Source organism: Numida meleagris, chromosome 16 (assembly GCF_002078875.1).
Source record: "Numida meleagris isolate 19003 breed g44 Domestic line chromosome 16, NumMel1.0, whole genome shotgun sequence".
In the NCBI taxonomy this organism is placed as follows: domain Eukaryota; kingdom Metazoa; phylum Chordata; class Aves; order Galliformes; family Numididae; genus Numida; species Numida meleagris.
Window position 1 is genome coordinate 969497 of NC_034424.1, and position 17344 is coordinate 986840.

General features: G+C 47.8%; 1 protein-coding gene and 1 long non-coding RNA gene across 2 annotated transcripts in view; one reads left to right on the forward strand and one right to left on the reverse strand.

Moving 5' to 3' along the window:
- Positions 1-624, reverse strand: part of ZNF618 (zinc finger protein 618) — a 156942-nt gene extending 156318 nt beyond the window's left edge. The window contains exon 1 of the mRNA XM_021414115.1: positions 508-624. Coding sequence (XP_021269790.1) covers positions 508-534 — 27 coding nt within the window. The 5' untranslated portion in view covers positions 535-624. The remainder of the gene's footprint in view (positions 1-507) is intronic.
- On the forward strand, positions 740-11574 carry LOC110406973. Its single transcript, XR_002443669.1, has 3 exons — positions 740-1219; positions 1383-1603; positions 10664-11574. It is a non-coding gene; the product is annotated as an uncharacterized LOC110406973 (long non-coding RNA).

The following is a 17344-nucleotide window of genomic DNA, read 5'->3' on the forward strand; positions in this document are numbered from 1 at the left end:
CCGCTCCGGCCCCGGCCCGACCGCTGCCCGGCGAGCTGGGAGCCGCTCCGCGCCGCGGGGAGGAAAAGCGGCCTCGGGAGCTCCGGGCTCTCACGGGCGCGCGGCTCCGAGCCCCGGGTTTTATTTTGGGGCAGCGCGAGGGAACCCCGGGTCCGCTGCGGGACGGGACGGGCGCGGCCCTGCGGGGGGAAGCGGGCGGCAGGTCCCGCAACGCGCCCAGCACCGCGGAGCCCCGAAGCTCCAGAATTTAGTGCCCCCCCCCCCCTCCCCGTTTTTGAGGTTTTTGAGAAGGCTCTCACAGTGTTAAAGCCTTTCCCCATCCTCGTGGGAAACTCATCCTGCCTCCGTCTGCCGAAGCGCTTTTCCCCCGCACATCCCTGCCGCGCATAGCACTGCCCGGTGAAATTTGCGCAGCAAAAAAGAAGAAAGTATTCTTTAAAGTGGCACTTTTCCTCCTGTGGAAAACATTCAGCACTAACTATAAGCATCGTTAGATCTTGCGCCTACCTGGCATTGTTCTCCTTTGCGAAGCATTGCCAAAAAATAGTTATTAATGGTATTAATAAAGTAATCTGCGCTCCTGGATTTCCCCGGCCCGGCCCGCGAAGCCCTCTGCTCCTGGAGCTCCACAACTCTGGGAGCCGAGCGCTGCGTTCATTCTCACTGCCCAGACTGAAGATAGCTTCCCAGATATTGCGAAATACAAATTTATTTTTTTTCTCCTCTTTCATGCAGATTTCGTTCTGAAACGCTGTACCACCGGGTTGTGTCATTATCGAGCTAAACAAAAACATAGGGACCGGGGGGCTGGCGAGGAAGGTGGGAATGGGAGATGGCTCTCAAATGAGTGTGGAAGGGATGGAAGCTCAGGTTGTCAGCTCTTTCACCCCAGTGTGGGTGCAAACAGGAGACCCCCGAGGACGTGCACAAAGCCAAACGCCGTGTTTAGTACACGACATAGTACAGTTTGAGGAGGATTTGGAAGGAAAAAAACAAAAGGGATAGTTCTGTTTGGGATGCTGGCTTATCAAGCCACCTCCCCAGACCCTCTCCTTCGTTCTGACTGTGGTTACAGAATGGATGTAGAAGTTCAGCAGCAAATGGGAAACTGCCAGAAACACCGAGCAGGCCTTTTCCGCATGGAATTTTGCTTTGCCTCTCCAACTGCCATCGCATCACTGCCGGTTCTGGGTCAGACGTTGGTGCCTGAGCTCCCCAGGTGCGTGCTGGTTCAGCTGTGTTGTGGCACCTGCAAACCCACACCCTCACTTCTGAAGCGTCCTCAGAGCTGTGCTGGGTGACAGCTGCTGAATGGCTGCTTCAGAAACGACGTTCTGACTTTTGGTGTCTGTTCTCCCCTTATATTCCCCTCCCGGCTGCAGGCAGAGGGCACAGCGAGTGTTCCCCACAGCCCCGTGCTCCCAGCCTGGGAGCTTCACGTTTCTCTGCTTTTCTGTCTGCAAAACGGGGCAGCAGGACTCCATCATTCTCCAGAAGGCTCTGCAGCTGCTCCAGGCTGGGAACGCCGGCCCGCTTCCATCCATGTGCTGCAGGAGGTGGGGTCCTGGCCACGCTGATGTGACTAAAGATTGTCATAGCACATGTAAGTAAGAGGGCTGCTCTGCAAGCTTGGTTGTCTGTTGTGGTACTGTATTTGCGTGCATCACCACAGCGTGTGTTTGACGCAGGCAGCACAGTGTCCATTCTTTGCGAGCATCCCAGCCCTTGCAGCATCAATCACAAGATGATGGGAGTTTGCCCTGGGAGCTTGTGTACCACAGCACAAACTTCTGCCCGATAGCAGCAGCAGGCCGGTGGCTGCGCGAGGCAGGGAGGAGGCACAGCCCCTGGAAGCCGTGTTCCAGGGCACAGCCAAGAATGAGTCTGTGACCTCCTGGAGGCAAAGCCCAGCCAGGTGATGGGAATTCTGCATCAGGCAGTGCTGCAAGAACCTCTTCCCGCGGCACATGTCCCTGGAAGAGTAAATTATCAGTAGCTTGAGAAGTAAATCTAGCTCTCATGATGCCCTAGATCCTACCTCAGAGCTCACTCATCCGCGCTGGCGGCCGTCCTGATGGGAGCAAGGGTTCTGTTTGTGTCAGTGCCCTCTCCAAAGTTCAAACTGTGTCTGAAGTGCTGCAGTCCAGGCCTGCCCATCAAAGCGCTGAGCGCTTCTCGTGCGCTGCCATAAATAAGGCAAACCACAATCAGGAAATGGCAGAATGGCTATTTATAAACCGGCCCTATCTGCAAAGATATTTGTGAGACCAGCAAAAAAATCCCCACGTCGCTCTTCCTGACCCCAGTGCCCTCTATTTGCTTCGCTCTGAGGTGTTTCAGCTCATCAGAAATGTTTGCCAATGGTTATGTAAGAGGAAGAGTTGGATTGTGTTCGTCCTTGGCAGCACTGAGCTGCTCCTGGTCCTCCTTTTTTGGGTTGCCATCCTCTTTGTGCCCTCCCCTGTTGGGATGCTGGGTGCTCTGAGTACTGACGGTCAGTGCTGAGATCGGTGTGCAGGGGTCGGAGTTTTGCCCTTCCGTCCAACAGGGGCAGCTGCTCTCTGCAGTGCCTTGACACTAATACTGCACTAACAACTGCGGGGAGCAAGAGGTAAGCCTTGGAAACATGCGGGTGTAGCTCCATTGTATTTCTCTGGGGGATGATGAGCACATTCTTCATTTGCATCAGTCTTGAATTTTCAGTGGCTGAGCCATGAGGATCTGTTTGGGTGATGGCGGTGAAGCCCTGCCCAGGGAAATGCCAGTGCAGGCAGCGTCGTTCTGAGTGCTGGAGTGATGCACAGCGTGGGATGCACGTGGTGCTTTGCTCCCCTGTTCTGAATGCTTTGGTTGATAAGGCCGTAGCCTCAGGACATGACCAAATTTTGTGAGGAAGCACCGTGGTTTGGGAGCATTTGTAAGCGTGAGTGCGTATGTTACCCATGTAAAAAAAGAAACCTTTGGGTTTAAAAGCATTAAGACTGTATAAACACAACCCTCTCCAGAGCAAACTGCAAAGCCGTGCAATCCCAAGGCGTGGGGCACCACTTCCCCGCTCTTTACTGCACATTGCACTGACTGTGGGAGGTTTATTGCTGCGACAAAAAGTTCCTTCCAGCCTCAGCCGAGCCATGCAACAGCCTCCCCCCAAATTAAACCCTTAGTTTGGAGCTGTGATGACCATAGACGCTCCCTTGTGTGCCCTTCAGGTGGGGCGGACCTTCATGGGATGCTGGGAGCCCAGCTGCCCTCTTGAAGGCAGCGCTGGGGCTGTGAGCGGGGCTGGAGCAGGCTGCCCTACCCACGTACCAGAGCTGGGTGACGGAGAACATCAGTTCTGCCGTAGATGAAGCGCTGAGCTGCAATGAGCCCAGAAACCCCGGGAGGTGCGGGGCTGCTGCGTGTGTGCCGGCAGCACAGGTGTGTGGGGGTATTTTCTCAACATCGCACTGAGGATTGCATTTGGCAGGAAAAAAAAGGTGCCCAGGAAAATTCAGACACTGAAGCAAAGAACCTTAATAAATGGGATTTAAATAATAGATTTAGCCGAAAATCCCCAGAAGACAGATTTTTTATCCACACATCAGGTGCTGTAAGCTTAGAAAAAGATAACAAAATGTTCTTCAGACAGAAAAGGTTGAGTTTCTGCTTTAATTGAAAAATCGTATGCGGTATTGATATTCCTAGAGAGATGTTATGTTAAGAAGGAGTTTATACAGAGAGATGTATCATCCCTATTTGGGGGTAAATTAGATTAAAGTGATTTGCAGTTATCCCCACGCTAAGTAGTATAAACGGAAGGAATGGAAAGTTAAAGTTGTACTTAAGAGCAGCGCGTGGAGTTCGCTCAGGAAATCCCGGCGCTGCTCAGCCGTGACACACAGCCATCAGCTGAGCATTACGGGGGAACTGCAGCTTTCTGGGCCCGTAATCAGATTCATCTCTCTCCTCTTTACAGTGTCATGGCAGAGCAGAATTAAGAATATCTGCATTCCTTAAACGGAGCCATTCTCTTTTAATTGTGTAATTATGGAAATCACTATTTAGGGATCCGCGGTTACGGCGGTGTTGAATTTTGCACTTCAGGCAGGCGTACGATCTCTTTGTTAAAGAGTATTCTCTCCAAAATCCCAGCGTCTACTTTCTGAATATCGAATGCGTGTCCTGGGCATGTATTTGCAAATTCATTAATTAATTTATCAGTTAAAACTAATTAAACATCGACCCTTTAACAAATCTAATGTGTTGTGTCAGAACTGTCTATTTCTTTTTCCCGAAGATCCTATTAACGGAATAATGCAGACCCTGCAACCTTCCTGTGTAATTAATACTCTCTGAAATCTTACATATAAATTTCACTTATTTTACAATGAATGGTCTCTTAAGAGATTTTGCTCAGAAGCTGGAGGTTTATTCAGCAACGCTGCTTTGTGGGCTTTTGCCTCAAAGATTCCCATAGTTCCCGTACAGATTCGCACCCAGCTCCTCTGGTCCCCCATGGCAAGGACACAAGTGCCATCCTCAAGGTGCTGGATGCTCATGGGGCACGGAGCAGCGAGCTCTGCAGGTCTGGAGTTCCACAGCTGAAAGATTTCCTCAATATTTTTACCATCACGTATAGAAGATTGAGTTTTATTGGGTGTTGTTAGGAAACATTTCTTCTCAGAAGGAGTGGTAACGCAATGGGCCAGGCTGCCTGGGGAAGCGGTGGAATCACCATCCCTGGAGGTGTTAAGAGCCTTAGAGATGTGGCCCCAAGGGACGTGGTTTATTGGGCAGTATTGGTGGTAGCTGGAGCTGGTGAGCATGGCGGTGTTGGGTTGATAGATGGACTGGATGATCTCAGAGGTCTTTTCCAACCTTAGCACTTCTATGATTCTATGAGTTCAAGGGCAGGTATTATTTTGTTAGCACTCAGCTGGGCTGTTCCCAGCGGTCCGTTCACAGCCTCACCACGTGTGGCAATGTGCCCATCCCAGATGTATGGCAGCAGAGCCCTTAGTGCTGCCGCAGGTAGCAGCCCCCCAGGGAACCACCCATAGCTCCCGTGGGGTGTTTGCAGCCACGAGCCTGACCGGCATGATGCGGACGTGACACAGATGTGACACAGATGTCACTTGTGTGCGGCCACAGCTGCTGCCCACCTGGGGTGGGACGGGCTGGCGTGGGCCGGGCACAGCACACAGCAAATCCCCGATCTTCCCCAAACTTAGCATTTCTTTAATGATAATATTCCCTCCTGTTACTCCGCTCTCACTGAAGTTCGCTGCCCTGCAGAGATGAACTGAGTAGAATGGAAAAAGGAAAAGCGGAGCAAGTCGGAAGAGGGCACGTCTAAAAAAACACTTTCAAAAACAGAGTGGCAGCGTGTGGCTGCGCCTGGGCCGAGCTGTGCTGGCTCCCTGAGTGCCAGCTCCAGCAGAGCCCCACACCAGCACATGAGTGCCCCAGCACACAGCACTCAGCGCTTTTCTCCCCCCGGTTCCTCGCCCCCAGCCTACAGCCCATAAATTAGCAAACTGCCAATACAGCATTAAGTAATGGCCAATGCATGCGAACAAACAAACAAATATTTCCAGGGCTTTATTAATAGAATTTTGACAGCTTCATTAAGTTGGTGAAATTTCAAGATACTTAATGAAATAATGCTTCATCCCTTGGCTTCTGATATAAATTCTAATGAAATGCGCAATTCGGATTCATCACCAACAAACTGCGCTGCTCTGTTCAGAAGGCACTATCATACTGCCAAGGTTTTTATTTTCCTGACATTACGATCTTAACCATTTTATTTTAACAGTCAGAATGGTAATGCCTAATAAGTTAAACGGCAGAATAAAGGATTCCTCTGGAAGGATAGAGAAGTATATGTTTAGGTGGAAGAGACTTCGGAACAGATTATGGGTTGTTTTATATTCTAAATATGACACATTAATATCTACTCATTTAATACTATAATTTTTTTTTAAAGTTCCTTTCTCTAAAAGATGATCTTTATTTCTCTGAAAATTGCCTGGTGGAATCCCCACTTGTGCAAATGATAAGTGACTGCTGCACACCGAGAGCTAAGCGCTCAGAAGCTCAATGGAGCTGCCCTTAAACGAACAAAGTGAACGGAAAAAAATTAAGTAGAATTAATATTATTAAAGATAATAATATAAATTATTAGTAGTATTCTATTAAGGTCAGATTAACCCCACTACAATTCAACTGGAATAATACGTCACAATTTATGCAATCACAAATGTTTTAACATTTAAATTACCTTTTTGGCATTCTGGAAACCTGCATTTTACATTCTGCAGCAAGTTAATGCTGCATGGTGCTGGGAGCAGAGCCACATCCTACACCAGGCTGAACAGGAGCGGGCACTGAGGCTCAGGGCTGCATTCTGAACCAAGGTCAGACATTGGGCTGCAGCCCCCCAGGGAGCAGAGCGGGTCCGTGGCTCTGGACTGGTTCTCTTGGCTGAGATTTGCACCCATTGGATACAGCTTTGAGGCACCAAGAGACGTGGGACCTCCTGGTCCCGAAGCGCTGCCTCATCTTGTGAACAATCAGAGTCATTGTCATGGAACTGTTTTCTTCAGTGTCTGGTCTGATGCTTTGTTTTGATTCTAGGAGAAAAAACATGTTGATTGCACGCCAGTGTTTATAGTTGCTGCTGAGCAGTGTTGTACGGAGTCAGCAAGGGCACAAGGAGCTGGGAGGGAACAGAATTAGGACAGCTGACTTAAACTGGCCAAAGGGGAATTCCATAACATATGACATCAAGTGGAAGGAGTTTTGAAGAGGATGGGAGTTCATCTCCCTCTCTTCTGCTGCTCGGGGTGCTAACTGAGCATCAGTCAGGGGGGTGAGGAATTGCTCGTGCATCATGTGTCATATATATACTTGTTATATACATATATATAATCATAACTATTGTCATTTTCCTTTTCACTATCTTAGTAGTATTATCTCAACTCCCGAGTTCTACTTGTTTTTGCTCCAGTTCTCTCCCCCACCCCACTGAGAAGAGGGGGAGTGAGCAAACAACAGAGTGGTGCTGAGCCAGCTGCTGGGTTAGACCCCAACAGTCCATTTGGTGCCCAATGTGGGGCTCGAAAGGTTGAGATAACAGCAGATCTTATGGGGCGCATTAACACAGGGTGTTATGGTCCTTTGATAATTGCTGGTCACAATGTTGATTTTTTTCCTATTTATGGAGCTCTCTCAGAGTCTTCTCATGGAACTATACCGTATAGCACCTTGCTTGTTGGTTGTTCTTCCTCCTGCATTGTTTGTCATCTCGGGGGGTTGGTTTAAGGTTTTTATTTTGCTGTGCTGTGTGGCCTTGGCTTACATCATGATAAAATTGGCAGCTGAGAATCTAATGTTTTGTGCGTATTTGGCATTGCAGTTATCATTGGGTTTTGGAAGCCATATTATTGATGCTATTAGTAATTACACCCTTTGCTTTGTCTCCTCAGGGAGCCCAGCAATGGAGAAGATAGGGGAGGACACTTCCCAGCAGTCCCTCAGCCTCTGTTTCACTTTTCCTTCTTTCCCCAGAGCGTGTGGCTTATAATCATAAAGTCATGATTTAAGGCTGGAAAGACATCCAAGATCTTCAAGTCCAACCCCAGCCCATCCCCACCATGCCCAGTACCCATGTTTCTCAGTGCCACATCTCCACAGTTCTTGAATACCTCCAGGGACAGTGACTCCACCACCTCCCTGGGCAGCCTGTGCCAATGCGTCATCACTCTTTTGGAGAAGAAATGTTTCCTAATATCCAACCCGAACCTCCCCTGGCGCAATTTAAGGCCATTATGTCTTGTCCTATCAAGCTCTTGTGGGCTTGCAGACTGGACCCGATTCCCAACCATTTAGCAGGCTCCTTGACTGCCTACACTGTGTTGCAGGAACACCTCCAAAACCCCTTATAGGAGCCCTGCACCCCATCTCTCACCTTCTTGCTACCCATAGAGCCACACAGTGGCATCAGGTCTGCTGCAGCTCAGGGCCTGGGCACCTTCCCCCTGGTGCAGAGCAGCAGGGCTGGGGTTTCCCCAAGGGATGCTGAGAAGCATGTAGGAAGCACAGCAATAAATTTTTGGACTTTCTTCCTGCCCTGGCACCGTCAGCAGTGTGAGTAGGGCATATGACATGATGGGAACCTTGCTGACTGCTGGGGATCCCTGGGCAGGATGTGGCAGGTTAGCCTGGGGGCTGTGAGTGCCCCAGCTTGGATAAAGTACCTCTGGGCAAAGTGCTTTGGGCTTGTCCCCCTTCAGCCCCATCTGCTCTGCCAGCCTGCGGTGGGAAATAGAGATGCCATCATTTGGTGCTAGCACAGCACTGAGCTGCTTTCTGAGCAGAGGTGGGACAGGAACCACATGGCTGGTGTCCATGGCTGTGGTAGAATGGAGAGCAGGACAGGGTGGAAAACCTGCATACAGGCTCAGATGAGCACCCAGACACAGCAGTGGCACTGCTGTGGATTCAGTGGGAGCAGGACCCATCCAGCTCCTCGTGGAGTTGGCTCCGAGCTGCACTGAGATAACTGCATTAATCTCATTCTCTACTTCATTGCTTCTCGCATGAATAAACACATCACTTCAGACTCCAAGGGGCTCAGCTATTTTAATAATGGGGGTTATACAAATATTCTAGGATCTAGGTTAAAAATAATCCTAATTTTGGTCCTCTTTTTACAAAATGGTCTGCAACAACTGGCTATAAGCCAGCAGCTGTCCCTAGGTAAAATCCATACAAAGTAAGAGAGGGCAATTTGCCACCATTTTTAAAGACATTTTTAAAGACTGTGGGTACAACAGCAGAGGACGAGCTCAGGAAAAGCAGAAATGTGTGGCATGGTTCGCACCCATGAGCGAAGGGTGACAAATGCCACATTGCAAAGAACTCAGGCGACACACAATGTGCCATGTGCAACACTGCCATAAAGCCCTCAGAGCAGAAGGTCTTTTGTAGACCCTCCCTCTAAATATAACCTTCCTCCATTGCCCTGAGGATCTTACAAGCTGCTTGACCAAGACAATGATGCTCTGACATTTTTGGAACTTCTCTGTGTCACTGTTATTCATTTTATGATACAATTTTTTATTCATTTTTAACATCTTTTTCAAGTATTGGGTGTATGCCACCATTAGGATTCTTTTTCTTGTTGATAATAACAGCTCCTATTACGTCTAACTCATCAGCTAGATTTTTCTTTAATGCATTTAGCTTTCCTTATCAATTTTCTACCACTCAGAAATGTTAAATTATCTCAATTACTAATTTCTCTGATTTTTTTCTATTTTTTATATATTGCTTCTGTTTCTGATTGCCACTCTCATGTTCACCTAGAAAGACCTCAAAATCAAACACCATTCTTAAAAAAGTGATAGTGGCAATACAACTTTTTAGCCAGGTTGTGAACCCTTAGCAGGAACTTTTCATTTTTCACTCATTTACTTACATGTTTATTTTTCTTCCCAGTGAATTTCACTCATCTCTTTATTCAGCTTAACAGATCCCGGGAGAAGCACCAGGTATATATATTACTGGTTGGGACTGTCTTTTATTATCCCATAATTAATGTAATCAGGTCATGATCACCGGTCTCTAGGCAACCACCGATTTCTAGTTCAGTGATCAATTCATCTTTATCCATCATAACAAGATCTAAAATAGAATTACCTTGCGTTAGGTGCCATCCTTTTTGTGTTAGAAAATTATCATCTGTAATTTTTAGAGATGCCACCGATGTTTTATTACTGCCTGCAGGAGGTCTCCGGCGTTCACCTCCCGCAATAACGTCCTGCAGAAAAGAACAAGTTTCCTTTGGGTACCCTGCACACCTGGCATGGGGTACCATGGTGTGTGCCAGCATGCAACCAGCCTTTACCCACAAGGCTAGTTAGCACACTGCACCATGCACACATTACCACTTATCAAAACACCAGGAATAGCCACATCCTCTTGTTTATGGCCAGATAAGATATCACAACCATTTCTTCTTCTATGACTTCCTATCTTGCTTCTATGTGCTCACAACCCCATTGATTTCTTATGAAGAAGATCCTCCAGCCCTTCAAAAGACCCCCCAACACACCCAGCTCCCTCACTGGGTGCGCGCAAGCACAAATACATGGGCACAAATGGAAGAGCTGGCAAATTGGGTCCCTGTCAGAATAATGGAGGGATTCCCATCGAGCCCATCTGTAATGTGTTAAGTCATAAAGATGTTTTGAAATATTTTTGATCAATTAGGATAATTCAAAATTTTGAGAAGTGTAATGAAAACCCGTGATTTAAAAAATCAATCTTATTGAGTACAACTAACTTTTTAATCAACATTGCCATTGTATTTCCACCCATTATTATTTCCTCTTGGCTGGTTTTAGGCTGAAAAAAAAGCGGCTGCTTCTAGTCTTTGGAGCTGAGATTGCATCTTATGTCTGTGCAAATCCTGGGAAAGGAGCCCTGTTCTTGTTTGGCAACTTTGAATGGCACTGTGAGTGATAGGGTAAATAAATCGATACAAGCAATGCTCGGTTTTACAGTAAATCTGTTGTAGTTATTGGCAGAAGCAGGGCTGGGGCAGAGCTGGTATCTCCTGCAGCCTTGAAGGCTCGAGTAGGTATGCTGAAGCTTTCTGTGCTCACGTGGGCAGGTGATTTAGGGACACAAAAAGTCCTGGAGATGAGGAGCAGCTGAGCTCATCCTGGCTTTGCAGCCTCCGGGAGGTCAGTCCTCCCATGGCCGGTGGAAAACTACGTGCAGAGCATCTGTCCTGAGTGTCCAAGGGGGGACATGAGCACAACGCCCGCTCCCACACGGGGTGAGTATTGCACTGTGCGCTGGCAGCCCCGTGGCAGGGGATATGGGGTCATCCCGCTCTCCTTTGCTGTCCTGCGCCCCGTTCCAGGGGCAGAACAAGAGATGGGGCTCTGCCCTTCAGCCTTACTCTGTCTACATGCCGCTGTCAAGTGGAAATACCAAAAATCAGCCTCTGGTGTGGGACTCTGCAAGTGAATGATTCCAAGACTGCATTGGACTGCCTGGTAAGAGGGACAGAAAGATAGCTACATGAAAAATAATTAGAGTAATTATTCAAAAATCAATAGCTGTCTCAAAAAAAACCAACAGTCAATTAACCTGGATACATTTCAAAATGAAATCTATACTGATTGGGTAAAAGAGGTCCAAATGATCAGTTAAAATTTACTCTGGATAACCTTAAATTTCCTATCGCCCTAGGTCCACTGTGGTTGGCAGCCGATCCTGAATCACCAGCTGCCCCATTTTTAAGGTGACCAACTGTGGAAGGAAGCGGACTTGCTCTTTTTCTGGGCTATCCCGTATCTCTCATTGCAGTGGGGGGACTGGAGACATCCCTATGAAGAAAAGTAGAGAAGGACATCTGGCAGAGTGAAGACTTGCCTCCTCATTCAGTAGAAGAAATCCCAGAAGGAAATAACAGGGCTTCTGTGTTTGTAGACCCAAAAGAGGTGCAAATGATTTATTAAAAAAATAACAACACTGTGCAAGTATGGTCTTCTATGGACCGACTACATAAAAACAGTCTTTCAAGTGTTCATCTCATTCTTTCCTAAGTCTATGCTGCATGCCCTATTGGACATATAGTGCAGTAAGAAATGGAAGAAGCCAACCATTGACCTCTGGAGAGGCTCTGATATGGCATCTCTTTTGCTGCTACCAATTCTTGGTCCATTTTCTGCTGTCACTCGGGTGTTTTCTGCCCAGGTGAAGGGAAAGGTTATCCTCAAGCCAAGCAGGAGATACAACTCACTACATGTCCCCATTGTGCATGACCAACCCCTTCCTCACATCCGCATTCACTGAACACTCCTATGGGCACCCTTGGTGCTCTCCTTTGAGCTCAGCCTGGCAGGTGAAGCAGTCCACATCCATCCTTAGTGCTAAGTTTGTGAAGTGCTTTAGGATCCAATGACACCTGTTGAATATTTAAAGCAGGGAAGAGGCTAAAATGAGCAGGTAGATGTCAGCTGCTCTGCCCTCAGCTCTTCCCCTGCCCTCCAGGATCCTGGACAGTCCTCTCCGCTCTCCCATTTCGCATTAAGCCAGACAATTTTTTTTTTAATTTCACTTCTCTGCAAAGAAAACATGCGGATGGACAGAGGGGAATGTTACAAAGAGTATAATTTTTCTTTTTAATTCAGCAACCTAAATAAAATTAATAGATTTAACCCAATTTTTTCTTCATATTGATAGTCTCTGGCTAGTCCCTTATTGTTTCCTCAGGGCTTGAATTATGGTGCAATAATTCACGCTGAGTTGCATGGATGGTACTCAGCTTTCAGCCTTGTGCCTGACAATGCTCCAGGCATGAATTATTGTACTATAATTCACACCTTGTCATATCTTATTGCCGGAACATCCCCTAAATGACAAAGCTGGATTCATTAAGTAGAAATTCAGTCAAAACTTGGGAAAGGCATTTGATGGCAGGAAGGACCATGTACTTAAGATCTTCATCTGTGTCATTTCAGCCTAGAAAGGAAGAGCCGTAAGCAATTAACACAGGGGCAGAGACTTATGCATCCATGTCTCTGTGCCTGTGTGTGTGAAAATCTTGGGTGGAATTTCTCCAAATGAAGGAAGATGACTCTTCTAAACTTGATGCCCACATGTAGCTAAGGTATATGCATCATCCGGTCTACGAAAGGCTTTCAGCTGTCTAGGTTCCCAAGCAGACCAAATATCCTCCAAGCTTCCAGGGAACTTCAGCAGGCATTCACATCCAAAAGATGTGCCCAGGGTGGTCACGAGCTGCTACACCACTTCACAGAAACACTCGGTCTCCTTGCACACAGTGAGCACCTCTCCCTCCCATAACCCACCTCAATTCACAGCCAGAACTGCGTGGGGACAATTCCTGCCGTCATCCCCCCATCCCTTGGGGCAAATATAGAGTTTCTTGATGAGCTGTGTGCTTTCAGACTGTGCCTGGGAGAGCTCAGGGCTGCATGGTCCAGGGAGAGGAGTCCTTGATGACAGTCTGAGCTCATAGAAAGGCACCCCTTAGAGGAAAAAAAAAAAAGAGATGGGGAGAAATCACCGTTTCAACGAACAGCAGCAGGCAGCTGGAAAAGCAGCAGGGACTGGAGACATCTCCAGGAGGTGAAGTCTCAGAGTCAGCCCAGGCCTGGCACCATGAGCAGATGGCACAGACATCTTCCTGGGCAGAAGGTGCTAAATGCAATCAGTCCCTGAATCAGCAGCATGCTGGTGTTTGGGGTAATCGAGAGTAAGCACTGCCAAACATCTAGGTGCTTAAAACAGCACCAGGCATCTGCTGTGAGTCAGAAAATTCACACCCTTCATGCCCACTGCTGTTTAAAACATTGCAGTTGAAATATTGCTTTCTACCCAGTCAACACATGCTGGCAACATCTCATGCTCAGATGGGCTGTGCAGTGACCATCACTGCTCCCCTGGCTCTCCTTGTCCTCCCCGCCCTGCTGGGAATGGGTTCACCTTCAAATGGCTGAAGTGGCAAAGACCTGGCCAACCCCAGCTTCCTCCCATCACCCTGCGTAATGTGGGGGGACCCTTAGAGATCATCTAGTCCTACTCCCCTGCAGTGAACAGGGACACCCACAGCTCCATCAGTGCTCAGAGCCCCATCCAGCCTGACCTTGGATGTCTGCAGGGACAGGGCATCCACAAGTCCCCCCCAGTCAAAGGCAGTTAGCACTTTGCTTTCAGATGTCAAAGCGACAGTGGAAGGGAGGAGCAGAGTGCTACAAGTGGCAGGAGGTGACAACCCTCAGCTGGAGGAGCTCAGTGTCTTCTGCAGAAGATTCTGCATCACAGAGCTCAAAGGCACTTCGGTCTCATACAGCCTGTGCTTGAAATTTAGCACCTGGACCTTGTAGCTGATTTTGCTATGCTGCAGTAGATCCTGCTTTGAGCATCTGCTGCAAAGGTGGTTGCAGAGCTCGAGCTCTGGGACTGTGACTGGCAGAAGTGCACTCACTGAGCACTGGGATGCCTCACTCAGTAGCAAGATCAGGATAAGGTGGCTTAGCCACCTTCCTCAGGGCTGCAGACAGCTCCTTGGTGGGTCAGACTCAGCTGAGTCACAAATCTCACGTGGTCTCACCTTAAAACCAGAGGGGCAATGACAGTGTCCACCTATTGTCTTCAAGATCTAGATGTGAAACACCTTATGTCACACCAGCCAAAATCGACTGGATTCCTCAGGCTGTCACTTGATGAAACAGCAGCTGGAGAAGATGTAGCACACCCAGTCCCAGCTGGCATCCTGGCATGGTGCAGATGGGATTTATTTGAAAAAGTGCATCGCAGACAGACAGCATTACAGAAGCAGCAGTCATTTGGCTGACACTAACTGGGGAGGCCACTTTTGACTTGCACGTGGGCACCAGAGCAGGTGTGAGCACAGTGCCTCATGCAGCAGCACATGGCTCGAGTCACAATGTCTCAGGTGGGCCTGGAGGTGACACCTTACACCCCACCAAACTTCACATTTATTTTTCTGACTGTAAGAAGCACTTTAACCTGTTAAAATCTCCTCTGGGATACTCAATGGGACTGTCACCACAAGAAAACAGGCTTGTTCCTCCAGGATTGTTGACGTAGCTTATTGCTGAATACTCGTCTGTTTGCAGATGTTCTATATTTTCCTGACATGAAGTTTCTTAACATCCCTTTTAAATTGTCTTTATGCTCACAATGTTGATGCATAATCTCTTTTTTTTCCTTGAGAAGTTACTGTAAGTGCCTCGTGCAATGATGAGATGAAAGCCTTCTTTGTGTTCCTGCCAATCCAGTTTGTATGCCTCTGTTTGTCACCTGCAGATAAAAGCTCGGAGATGTTGTTTAGAGCTCATCTATGAAGTAGAGACTCAACTGGAGGCAAGGACAGGAGAAAAATATGAGCAAACAACCAGCTAATTCTCCAGCATCCCAGCACCAGCCATTGTGAAGCTTTGCCGAAACAAGAATCCTCACCTAAAGCCTCTTAGGGTGGCTTACGTGAGTGCATTGCACTTCAAAGGGGTACACACAAGGCCAGCGCCTGCAGCTCAGCTGATGAGCGGCATCTCATTAAGCTGCAGTAATTTGGCAGTCTGTGTTTACTTGTGTCTCAGTTGGAGCATCATATTTATATACCATTTATTTCCAAACAGAGTGTACCAAGACATTTTGAACTGTGTCATGCTGATGAAACCCACTAACAGGGACCTTAGTGTGGCTTAAAAGCAGTATTTTTAATGATGAAAATCTGCCCATAGATCCTTTCATTAAACACAGGTCCAAGCTTTCTTTCTTTATTTTTAGTCAACTAGAAGCAAATCATACTTTTTGGCAGATACCACCATGTAGACACACGGGTGTTCATTTACACTCCATGTCACCTGGCTATGGCGTGGCACGCAGATGCAGTAAGAAGCCACAGTCACTGCTTGTTTCACTGGTGACTGTAGAAGCAGCCTGAAAGCCTTCCCAAATGACAGCTGGAACACAGCAACTACAGCCTGAACCACTCCTGGGCTTGTCCGTGTGCCACCAGCGCATTTGTATTCGCAAACTCAAGGAGACATGGATTAATGAGGAGCAGGAACAGCAGTACAGCTCCTTGGAATGGCTGAAATTATTGGGGGCAGATGAAACTTTGTCCTTTTGGGTGGTTTCTGAGTCCTCCTCCACAAACACACACCACAGCACCGTTGCCATCACTGGGCCCCTAACTCTGCTTGCCAGGAAATCCCATCATTGCTCACCCATAGATGAGGGAAGTGCCACAGCTACTGCTGCAGCAGCCTCCCCTGCTCCCAGTCATCTCCCTGTGAAGAACACAATGACCACAGGAGTTCAGCATTTAAAAGGGGAACAGAACAGAGGAAGGCAGCTTTTTCAGAAGTCCTACAACCATGGCCGCACTGACAGGTCATTCACCGTGTCCAGAAGGTAAACCTCTGACCACCACCAGGCTTTTTGGACTGGTAGAGATTAAGCTGTGCCCAAACCCAACTAATCTTAGAATCATAGAATCAATAAGGTTTGAAAAGACCTCTAAGATCATTAAGTACAGCAGCAACCCATCCCCACCATGCCCTCTGACCACGTTCCTCAGCGCCACATCTCCCCTTTTCTTGAACACTTCCAGGGATGGTGACTCTACCCCTCCCTGGGCAGCCTGTGTCAATGCCCGACCACTCTTTCTGAGGAGAAATGTTTCCTAATATCCAACCTGAACCTCCCCTGGTGCAACTTGCGGCCATCACTTCTTGTTCTTTGAAGGAATTCATCTCCATGGCTTCTGAAGACCTAGAGGGGAAAAAAAAAACCGAGCAGATCTTTAGAGTGACACAGCTGGCACAGAGAGGTCAGCATGCATTCCGTGTTCTGGAGGGGTTATTTGGGGCTAGCTCTCATGTGGTCCTGTGGACTATTGGTGTGTGGAGAGCACCAAGTGACAAACTGGAAGCTGGACACAAAGTTTAGCAATGTGGCCAATTAATCACCAGAATAAACTGTTCAAGAAAGAGGTGGAGTTCTCTCTTTCTTGGTACTCTTTCCCAGGGCTGGCTTGTTTCTCGAGATGTCGGTCCAACAGATCACTGGTCCTGGCCCAATGGAAGTGGGGAACACGGAATGTGCAGCAGGTAAACAGAATCACTCTTCTGGTTTTAATTCTAGAGCCGAGCACAGCATGCTTTCCCAGTGGAAGATCTCATACAGAACAAGAGATTATCACCCAGATTGATCCCATCCATGTATCTACCCTGGAGAGAATCACAGACACTTGGGAGCATTTTTAGCATTGATCCCTTTTTCACACAACAAATAAACAAACAATGGCACCTCTCCTCCACAGAGCTTCAGCAGAGATTCGGAAACCTATAAAGAAACAAGAAGAGCATTGGTTAATGACAACACAGCAGCCTACTGCCCTTGGTGTTCAATGGGCTGATTTACTGTGATTGATATCCACCTCAACTGTAGAAGTAGGGATTGACAGTCGAAGCCAGATTCCTAGAAAGCATCTCTGAGCATCAGACTTCACCAGCAGTCATGCGATGCTGTAAGCAGCCATCTCCTGAGTCACATTTCAGCCCTTGCTCTGCTCGGCTCTTTGACCTCCTGCTTTGAAGACTGTTGGGATTCTAAGGTTCACCCAGAGCCTCAACCAGGTAGCACCACGGGATTCAGAAGGATCATATGTTTGGAAACCGATGAGGTCTTATCTTAGACATCTAGCAGCAGAGAATTCACCACATCTCTCAGTATCTTGTTTCAATGATTAATTAACCAGTGTTGATAAAAACACACACATTAA